The 11,098-nt window shown below is 39.4% G+C and overlaps 2 protein-coding genes across 4 annotated transcripts in view; one reads left to right on the top strand and one right to left on the bottom strand.

Annotated features, from left to right (window-relative positions):
• The first annotated feature begins 1,696 nt into the window (after positions 1 to 1,696).
• On the top strand, positions 1,697 to 4,468 carry LOC130928762 (fatty acid-binding protein, intestinal-like). The gene is made up of 4 exons (XM_057855505.1): positions 1,697 to 1,941; positions 3,494 to 3,666; positions 3,771 to 3,878; positions 3,967 to 4,468. Exons 1-4 carry the CDS (start codon positions 1,875 to 1,877, stop codon positions 4,015 to 4,017), a joined length of 399 nt encoding a protein of 132 aa, XP_057711488.1. The 5' UTR covers positions 1,697 to 1,874; the 3' UTR covers positions 4,018 to 4,468.
• A 1,080-nt stretch (positions 4,469 to 5,548) lies between these two features.
• Positions 5,549 to 11,098, bottom strand: part of LOC130928745 (RNA-binding protein with multiple splicing-like) — a 40,495-nt gene continuing 34,945 nt past the window's right edge. For all 3 annotated transcript variants that reach the window (XM_057855481.1, XM_057855482.1, XM_057855480.1), the window contains one exon: positions 5,549 to 10,969. The gene's annotated coding sequence lies outside the window, so the exon portion shown is untranslated. The remainder of the gene's footprint in view (positions 10,970 to 11,098) is intronic.

Below are 11,098 nucleotides of genomic sequence, written 5' to 3'. Positions count from 1 at the left end.
AGCATCATGTTAAGGGTGCCCGTACTAAGCTAGCAAACAGTAACAGGAATTTGTTCGATTGTCGTACGTACAACAGGTCAAACAAACTAGCTTCATGCTAGCATACTGAAACAAGAATTTGTCAGATTGTCACGCGTACGACATGTCAAACAAGCTAGCTTCATGCTACAACACAGAAACAAGAACTTGTCCGTTTGTTGCATGTACAACAGGACAAACAAGCGAGCTTCATGCTAGCATACTGAAACAAGAATTTATTCGATTGTCGCACGTACGACATGTCAAACAAGCTAGCTTCATGCTAACATACAGAAACAACAATTTGTCCGATAGTCACACGTTTGACAGATGACTGGTCAAAAGAGCTACCATCATGTTGAGCGAGCGATTACTAAGCTAGCATACAGAAACAAGAATTAGTTCGATTGGCGCATGTACGACAGGTAAAACAACCTAGCATCATGTTTTTTTTTTTTTGTCATTTGGCATTTTTATGCTATGTTGCATTTTTTTGCCATGTGGCAAATGGATTTTGCCATGTGGCATTTTTTTTGCCATGTGGCAAAATGGATTTTGCCGTGTGGCATTTTTTTCTATCTGGCATTTTTTTGCCATGTGGCAAAATTGATTTTGCCATGTGGTATTTCTTTTGCCATATGGCAAAAACAATTTGCCATGTGGCATTTTTTATTTTTGCCATGTTGCAAAATGGATTTTCCCATGTGGCATGTTTTTTGCTGTGTGGCATTTTTTTGCCATGTGGCAAACGGATTTTGCCATGTTTAATTTTTTTTGCCATGTGGCAAAATTGATTTTGCCGTGTTTATTTTTTTGTCATGTCGCAAAATGGATTTTGCCATGTGGTATTTTTTTTGCTATGTGGCATTTTTTTGCCATGTGGCAAATGAATTTTGCCATGTTTAATTTTTTTTTTTTTTTTTTTTTTGCCATGTGGCAAAATGGATTTTGCCATGTGGTATTTCTTTTGCCATATGGCAAAAACAATTTACCATGTGGCATTTTTTTTGCCATTGTTGCATACACGACATGTCAAACAAGCTAGCTTCATGCTAGCATACAGAAACAAGAATTTGTTCGATTGTCGCACGGACGACATGTCAAACAAGCTAGCACCATGTTGAGGGAGCACGTACTAAGCTAGCATACAGTAACAAGAATTTATTCAATTGTCGCATGTACAACAGGTCAAATAAGCTAGCTTCATGCTAGCATACAGAAACAAAAATTTGGTCGATTCATTAAAGCAATGAACTGTGTTTGTCTATTTAACTAGCTACCAATTCCATTTTTGACCAGATTTGGTTTGTCGATCGCCATCCTTAGCAGCCAGAGAGTTCATAATTTCATACATTAAAATGTAGGTTTTTTTATTTTCACACTTAAGTCAGAAATAATGAGCAAAACCTCTGACGACGTCATGCTTTTAGCACAAGCTGAACCCCCTGAACCCCAACTCCGAGGCGACTCGAATAGCGTGAATGTTTTCCCTCCCGGTCACTACGAGCTGGACTCGTGCCAGTCTGAGTTGCCGGCGTGAGATCTGAACTCATTTCCATGCCGGGCACACAACTGCGGTTTGAAAAGGCCTGCGAGGAACAAAAAGGGAGCCTCAGCTGACCGAGTGCCCCCCGCACAACGGCCCGCCCTTGTCCTCCGTTTCTGCTTTGCGGAGAACAGTACCGCAGTGTTCCAGGACAGAGATTGATGGCCGTACACTCACAGTTGGGGCCCGTTAAAGATAAAAAAGCGCATCACGCCAGGGCAGGGCGGGGGCCCGCCGGAGTATATAAACCCTGGCGGCCCTGCGTTCCCGATCCCACGGTCTAAATCGCAGAGTTGCCCGGACTGCAGCCATGGCGTTTGACGGAACTTGGAAGGTGGAACACAGCGAGAACTACGACGCATTCATGGAACAAATGGGTGAGCGGCAAATCGATTTCTTTAGCCCTTCTAAGTGGGACGTTTGCCTCAGATTTTTTTTATTACTTTAAAAATAAGTAGTAAAGTTATAATATCACTTAGGGAACTTTTCAAACGTAGTCTTGCTTAAGGCAAAACACTACCGCTTTTGTCCACCGGTGTCGCTAAAATCGACTAAAACTGAAAAGTTACCAAGTGTTCCTTTAAGAAATTGCGAGTTGCGTCTTTGAGATGTATGGTTTTCAAAGTGTGGTACGCAGGCTCCCTCTAGTGGTCTGAGAATGAATGACTGAAATAAATCTGAGCAAGTGAGAAAATGTTAGGCCTAAGAATAAACTCACACTTCAGAAAATTTCACTTGTAGGTTTACATATTTGCACTGAAATATGCGCATTCCTTGACTTGTTTGTGGGCGGTTTTTGAGCTGCAATACTACCGGCGGCATGAGAGTGGCGCTAAATTTCAAAATCACCAGTCTGTATACTTCGGTTCTTCTCAATTATTTTTAGAGAGAGCAAGAACCAAAAGTAGTATTTGCCATGTGGCGAAATGGATTTTGCCATGTGGCTTTTTTTTTTTTTTGCCATGTGGCAAAATGGATTTTGCCATGTGGCATTTTTTATGTCATGTGGCATTTTTTTGGTATGTGGCAAAATGGATTTTGGCATGTGGCATATTTTTTGGGTATGTGGCAAATAGGATTTTGGCATGTGGCTTTTATTGCCATGTGGCAAAATGGATTTTGGTATGTGGCATTTTTTTGCCATGTGGCATTTTTTTTGCCTTGTGGCAAAATGGATTTTGGCATGTGGCATATTTTTGGGGTATTTGGCAAATATGATTTTGGCATGTGGCTTTTTTTTTGCCATGTGGCAAAATGGATTGTGACATGTGGCATTTTTTGGTATGTGGCAAAATGGATTTTGCCATGTGGCATTTTTTTGCCATGTGGCAAAATGGATTTTGCCATGTGGCATTTTTTGGGTATCTGGCAAAATGGATTTTACTATGTGGCATTTTTTTGCCATGTGGCATTTTTTTGATATGTGGCAAATAAGATTTTGGCATGTGGCTTTTTTTGCCATGTGGCAAAATGGATTGTGACGTGGCATTTTTTGATATGTGGCAAAATGGATTTTGCCAAGTGGCATTTTTTTGCCATGCGGCAAAATGGATTTTGCCATGTGGCGTTTTTTTTTTTTTTTTTTTTGCCATGTGGCTTTTTTTTTTGGTATGTGGCAAAATGGATTTTGGCATGTGGCATATTTTTGGGGTATGCGGCAAATAGGATTTTGGCATGTGGCTTTTTTCTGCTATGTGGCATTTTTTTTTTTTTTTTTTTGCCATGTAGCATTTTTTTTGGTATGTGGCATATTTTTGCCATGTGGCATTTTTTTGATATGTGGCAAAATGGATTTTGGCATGTGGCATATTTTTGGGGTATGTGGCAAATAGGATTTTGGCATGCGGCTTTTTTTTCCAAAAGTCACATGCCTTTCATCGATTCTAATCTTATTTTAATTTCTATTTTTTCTGATTGCGTTCCCGGTAGGCATCAACGTGATGAAACGCAAACTGGCCGAGCACGACAACCTTAAGATTAGCATCCAGCAGAGCGGCAACGACTTCCACATCAAGGAATCCAGCACCTTCCGCACCAAAGACATCCACTTCACGCTCGGGACGCCCTTCGACTACAGCCTGGCCGACGGCACCGAAGTCTCGGTCGGTGTTGCCGATACGCTGTGGTAGTTAGCAAAAGTAGAAGAGCATTTGTTTTCAAAATAACGACAGCCCTTGAGTTCATTTTGGTTTTTTGTGCCAATCAGGGAACGTGGGAACTGGACGGCGACACGCTGAAAGGAAAATTTACCCGCAAAGACAACAACAAGGTGCTGACCACCACTAGAGTCCTGTTGGGAGATGAACTTGTACAGGTTAGTTAAAAAAAAAAAAAAAAAAAAAAAAAAAAATACAATTTTTTTTCTTTTTTGTTGTACTTAACAACAAACATTTTCCTTTTAGAGTTTCAACTATGAGGGTGTGGACGCCAAGAGGATTTTCAAGAAGCAGTAACATTTTTGTTCCGTTTTTTTATACCCTGTAGAAGCATATTTGCATTGCGATTAAACATTAACATTTTTTTCACTAAAAGAAATGGTGATTTTTGCCTAGAAAACGCCATGTTGTTGCAGCTATTGTCCACAAGAGGGCAGCAAAGGTATTATTTAAAACGTATTGTTAGCGTGGTTAACGTTTTCACAGCTATTGACCGTGATAGTGGGACGCGCCCCAGTCAAACTTGACTGGACGTCCATCAACGCCAATGGTGGTCAATGAGTTAATTTTTTGCTTTGTTTTGTTCAAAATGGTTTCAACAATAAATCTGATATTTTACTTCTACTTTATGGATATTAATACCTATTAATGAATTGTTTTGTTATTATCCTGCCATGTAAAATTGTGATTATTATTGAATTAGCTTTTTCAATAAAGTACTTTCATGTAGAGTCTACTTTGTGGCAAAAAAAAAATGTTGTTTACGATTTCATTTTTACTTATTATGAGTTCTATTTTTTACAACTCAGGATTAGAGCTGAAAAAAAACAAAAAACGAGTAACTCCATTTTAAAAATTGACCAAAAAATGTTCTCCGCCTCGAGGAATCGTTTAATTTCGCCAGCTCTAAGGATGACGTTTTGCCCGGACTACTTTTAATGCAGCACAACGCGCTGACATCACGTACCTACAGGAAGAAGAGAGAGGCTGCGGATATATTTGCTTTCAACCACGCATGAATATAGCGGTGACGACGAAGAAGCCGACGAAAGCCGAGAGAAAGGCACCAAGAAAAATGTCAAAATTGGGGCAGCATTTCAAGCTGGACACCGTTTCATGTATTCACTGTAAGACAGCGCAAGTGAGTACACCCCTCGCATTTCCGCAGATATTTAAGTATATGTTTTCATGGGAGAACACTGACAAAATGACACTTTGACACAATGAAAAGTAGTCTGTGTGCAGCTTATATAATAAAGTTAATTTATTTTCCCCTCAAAACTAACTCAAAATATAGCAATTAACATCTACAATCTTCTTGTAGCCTTGGCCCTCTTAATGTAGCGCAATAATATGTCTTTTAACATCCTCAGAGAGTTCTTTGCCATGTGGTGCCATGTTGGAACTTTCAGTGACCAGTATGAGGGAGTGTGAGAGCTGCACTACCAATATGAACACACCTGCTCCCTATGCACACCTGGACCTAGTAACACTAACGAGTCACATGACATTTTGGAGTGAAAATGACCAGCAGTGCTCAATTTGGACATTTAGGGATGTAGTTTCTAAGGTGTGTACTCAATTTTGTTACCAGGGGTTTAGATATTAATGGCTATATTTTGAGTTATTTTGAGGGGAGAATAAATGACCTCTATTATATACTGTAAGCTGCACACTTAACTTTTCATTGCGTCAAAGTCATTTTGTCAGTGTTGTCACATGAAAAGATATACTTAAATATCTGCAGAAAAGCGAGAAGGGTACTCACTTTTGTGATACACTGTATACTGTAAATAACATTTAGAACAAAAGACATCAGACTACAACCGGACTTGTCAAACTTTAATGGCAAACGGCTGGAAATGTCTTCTTAAACATTTTCATAAAAACGTTTGTTTTCAAACAAACAAGGCTAGCTCTATATGCAGCTAGCATATACACAAACATGGGATTTACAAGCATTTACCGTACCATAATAGAAAATCAGCCATTCACTCTTATGGCATTTCTTATTGTTTTTTTTTTTTTTGTCAGGATTTCACAGTGAATTATGTAGTATTTATACAGTATATCATACATACGGTACAGTACGTCCCAACCCGTCAGATACAACACACGCAAACAAATTAATATACAATATTAATACTTACATTGAATTATATACTCGGGAAAAACAACACCCATATAACACATACACACTTTATAAATACTTGAAATAAAGAAATACAAGGGAAAAAATGCCTTCGAAGTAAAGAAATAATGAAAAATTTCGGATCGGATTACGCATATGAATCTATGGAGCCCCCCGGGTGCCAGGGTAGGGATAAAAAAAAATCATAGCTAATCTGTACCCACATTTTAGTAATCTGTGGGTACAATTTACTAACCTGTACCCAAAGTTTACTAAACTGTACCCACAGTTTAGCAATCTGTACCCACAGATTACTAATCTGTACCCACAGATTTCTAAACTGTACCGACAGTTTAGCAATCCATGGGTACATTTTAGTAATCTGTACCCACGGTTTACTAATCTATACCCACAGATTACTAAACTGTACCCACATTTTAGCAATCTGTACCCACAGTTTAGTAATCTATACCCACAGATTACTAAACTGTACCCACATTTTAGTAATCTGTTCCTACAGTTTAGTAATCTGTACCCACAGATTACTAAACTGTACCCACAGTTTAGTAATCTGTGGGTACATTTTAGTAATCTGTACCCACAGTTTACTAATCTATACCCACAGATTACTAAACTGTGCCCACATTTTAGTAATCTGTACCCACAGTTTACTAATCTATACCCACAGATTGCTAAACTGTGAGTACAGTTTAGAAATCTGTGGGTACATTTTAGTCATCTGTACCCACAGTTTACTCATCTGTACCCACAGATTACTAAACTGTACCCACAGTTTACTAATCTATACCCACAGATTACTAAACTGTACCCACATTTTAGTAATCTGTACCCACAGTTTACTAATACGTACCCACAGTTTAGCAATGACCCGGAAACAGTAGTCACCAATGTTTGGCGGGGACTCCAAACGCCGAGGGACCGACCGAGCAAGCACTTGCACGTTTTACCCTCGGCAAACAAAGGGGTTTTAAAAGGTAACTATTGCTCGTTTTCTTTGGTAGCCGTCTAAAATTCACTTTCAGGTGTCATCAATCAATACGGCATGTTGTGTTTGCACATTTTCTGTGCTGCTGTCGTGTCCGTGCGTGCTTAATTCAACTAGTGTTCATTTGTCAGTTAGCTATTTTTAGTAGCCGCTAAACTATGGGTACAGTTTTAGAAATCTGTGGCAACAGATTGCTAAACTGTGGGTACAAATTAGTAATCGGTGTTGTACAGATTGCTAAACTGTGGGTACAGTTTAGTAATCTGTGGGTACAGATTGCTAAACTGTGGGTACAGATTAGTAATCCGTGGGTACAGATTGCTAATCTGTGGGTACAGATTACTAAATTACCAATTACCTTATCATATTTCTCATTCGGTACGATGGGAAAATGTCTCAAAACTTTTGGGTGTACATGACAGGAAAGATGCTTTAAAAATATTTGAACGACCGAATAATTTTTGCAACTCGTCGTCTGCCTTCTATGGCACTGGACGTCCAATCGGTTTGAAGTGGGAGGGATGGAACATTAATTCGCTGCCACCCTCCAGCTTTAAATGGTTTGGACGTCGACTAGCGATAAACTGTTGAAAGAGTTAAGATGTCACTACAGCAGAATTGGCTCCCTTTTTTAATATATACATTTATGTTGCTAAAAGTAGTTTGGCTGCCTCAAAATTGAAAAGAGACTTCAAGTGAGCGCCTTTTCGAGCAAACAACTCCTAAAAAAATCCAACCGAGGGCTCGAAAGGCGTTTAAAAACATAATAGCGCTAGCTGAGCTAGCGCTCCTCCAGTGTACAAAACAAAATGCCTTTGGTCTGTTGCTAATTACAGCTGTGTATAGCGCGCCAACTGGACGGCTTTGGTACGGCGCTCTTTTCTAATCGGTCGGCCAACAAACGCAAAACCGTGAACACTTCAGGTCAAATGGGCTAGCTTCATGTTGAGCGAGCGGTTACTATGCTAGCATACAGAAACGAGATTTTGTTCGATTGTCAAATGTACGACAGGTCAAACAACAAACAAGAATTTAATTGTCGCATGTGCGACATTTGAAACAAAGCTAGCTTCATGTTAGCATACAGAAACAAGAATTTGTTTGATTGTCGCCGGTAGAACAGGTCATACAAACTAGATTCATGTTGAGCGAGCGCTTAATAAGGTGGTATTGTAGCTTTCAAAGCTACTAAGCTACAGAAACAAGAATTTGTTTGATCATCACACGTACGTTATGTCAAACAAGCAAGATTTATGCTAGCATATATTAACAAGGATTTGTTCGATTGTCGCATGTACGACAGGTCAAACAAGCTAGCATCATGTTGAGCGAGCGCGTACTTAGCTAGCATACAGAAACAAGTATTCGTTCAATTGTCATATGTACAACAAGTCGAACAAGCTAGCTTCATGCTAGCATACAGAAACAAGAATTTATTCATTTGTTGCATGTGTGACAGGTCAAACAAGTTATCATCAAGTTGCGCGAGCGCTTACAAAGCTAGCATTCAGTAACCACAATTTGTTCGATTGTCGCACATACAACAGATCATAAGCTATCTTTATGCTAGCATACAGAAACAAGAATTTGTTCGATTGTCGCATGTACAACAGGTAAAACAAGCTAGCTTTATGCTAGCATACAGATAACAGAATTTGTTTGATTGTCCCACATACGAAAGGTCAAACAAGCTAGCTTTATGCTGAGCGAGCGCTTACCAAGCTAACATACAGAAACAAGAATTTGTGCGATTGTCGCATGTACGACATGTCAAACAAGCTAGCTTCATGTTAGCATACAGAAACCAGAATTTGTTCGATTGTCGCACATACGACAAATACAAGCTAGCTTCATGTTGAGCGAGCGATTACAAAGCTAGCATACAGAAACAAGAATTTGTTCGATTGTCCCACGTACAACAGATCGAACAAGCTAGCTTCATGCTAGCATACAGAAACAAGAATTTGTTCAATTGTTGCGTGTACAACATGTCAAACAAGCTATCTTCATGCTAGCATACAGAAACAAGAATTTGTTCGATAGTCGCACAGATGACACGTCAAACGAGCTAGCTTCATGCTAGCATACAGAAACAAGAATTTGTCCGATTGTCGCACGTACTACAGGCCAAACAAGCTAGCATCAACCCATGAGCGAGCGATTACTAAGCTAGCATACAGAAACAAGAATTTGTTCGATTGTCACACGTACGACATGTCAAACAAGCTAGCTTCATGCTAGCATACAGAAACAGGAATTTGTTCGATTGTCGTACAGATGACAGGTCAAACAACCTAGCTTTATGCTAGCATACAGAAACCAGTATTTGTTCCATTGTTGCATGTTTGAGATGTCAAACAAGCTAGCTTAATGCTAGCATACAGAAACCAGAATTTGTTCGATTGTCCTACATATGACAGGTCATACAAGCTAGCTTCAAGTTGAGCAAGCGCTTACTAAGCTAGCATACAGAAACAAGAATTTGTTCAATTGTCGCACGTACAACAGGTCAAACAAATTAGCTTCATGTTGAGCGCGCATGTACTAAGCTGGCATACAGAAACAAGTATTTGTTCGATTGTCATATGTACGACAGATCAAACAAGCTATCTATATGTTAGCATACAGAAACAATAATTTGTTCGATTGTTGCATGGACAAAAGGTCATAGAAGCTAGCTTCATGTTGAGCGAGCGCTTACTAAGCTAGCATTCAGAAACACTTATTTGTGCGATTGTCGCATGTACAATAGGTAAAACAAGCTAGCTTTATGCTAGCATACGGAAACCAGAATTTGTTTGATAGTCGCACATACGACAGTTCACACAAGCTAGCTTCATGCTAGCATAAAGAAAAGAATTTGTTCAATTGTCGCTCAGACGACAGGTCAAACAAACTAGCTTCATCCTAGCATACAGAAACAAGAATTTGTTCGATTGTCGGATGTAGGACATCTCAAACAAGCTAGCTTCGTGCTAGCATAGAGAACAAGAATTTGTTCGTTTGACACACGTACGACAGGTCCAATGAGCTAGCTTCATGTTGAGCGCGTGTGTACTAGCCTAGCATACAGAAACAAGTATTTGTTCAATTGGCATACGTACGACATATCAACCAAGCTATCTGTATGCTAACATACAGAAACTAGAATTTGTTAGATTGTTGCATGGACAACAAGTCAAACAAGCTAGCTTCATGGTGAGCGAGCGCTTATTAAGGTAGCATACAGAAAGAAGAATTTGTTCGATTGTCGGATGTACGACATCTCAAACAAGCTAGCGTCGTGGTAGCATAGAAAACAAGAATTTGTTCGTTTGACACACGTACGACAGGTCAAATGAGCTAGCTCATGTTGAGCGAGCGCTTAATAAGCTAGCATTCAGAAACAAGAATTTGTGCAATTGTCGCATGTACAACAGGTAAAACAAGCTAGCTTTATGCTAGCATACAGAAACCAGAATTTGTTTGATTGTCGCACATACGACAGTTCAAACAAGCTAGCTTCATGCTAGCATAAAGAAAAGAATTTGTTCAATTGTCGCACAGACGACAGGTCAAACAAACTAGCTTCATGCTAGCTTACAGAAACAAGAATTTGTTCGATTGTCACACGTAATGCAAAGTCGCGATATTACGAATTTTTTTCAAGTAACACCTACAACTAATCTAGCCGATTGTCATTTCTGTATGCGTTGCGCGCTCTAGCCTAACACGAACCCTTTTAAATTGATTACAAAAATACTTCTTTCTTAAAAAAAAAAAACAAGTACAACCATGTTTTGTTTCTTTCGCACGGTCAAGTCATGCTGTTAATAATCCTAATGAAACGAATAGAATGATACGTGTACTACAAATCATAAATAACGATCCCCTTCGTCATCCGGCAGCGCTTCGGCCACACTCCCGTGCATATAAACGCCTGTGAGTGACTTTGCATACCTGTAAACAAATGGGAGGTACCTTTGGCGGAGGTGTAGCCAGAGCGCCACTGGGATGTCGAGTCTGTAACGGTATTTGTGGGAAAAAAAAAAACATATAAACATGAAAAAGAAAAAATGAAGGGGTTGGGGATTCTTGATGTGTGATGGAGGCAGGTGTCTGGTGCGTGAGGCCTAAGAGAAAAGGAGGGAAAAAAAACATTATTATGGCTGTCAAATAGCTGCTAATTTAGTTCATTTATGAAATAGGAAAGCTGTTTGAACAGTAGCCAAATGTATCCCAAATTCAGAAAAACATATATA

The sequence above is a fragment of the Corythoichthys intestinalis genome, chromosome 13 (assembly GCF_030265065.1).
Source record: "Corythoichthys intestinalis isolate RoL2023-P3 chromosome 13, ASM3026506v1, whole genome shotgun sequence".
NCBI classification, from domain to species: domain Eukaryota; kingdom Metazoa; phylum Chordata; class Actinopteri; order Syngnathiformes; family Syngnathidae; genus Corythoichthys; species Corythoichthys intestinalis.
This window is presented reverse-complemented; position numbering and strand designations above follow the sequence as displayed.

Bases quoted from the DNA above. Each gene is read 5' to 3' on its own strand.
- LOC130928762 (XM_057855505.1), top strand. From the start codon at position 1,875: ATGGCGTTTGACGGAACTTGGAAGGTGGAACACAGCGAGAACTACGAC. The intron at 1,942-3,493 runs GTGAGCGGCAAA...CGTTCCCGGTAG, and splicing joins CGCATTCATGGAACAAATGG to GCATCAACGTGATGAAACGC. The intron at 3,879-3,966 runs GTTAGTTAAAAA...TTTTCCTTTTAG, and splicing joins TGGGAGATGAACTTGTACAG to AGTTTCAACTATGAGGGTGT.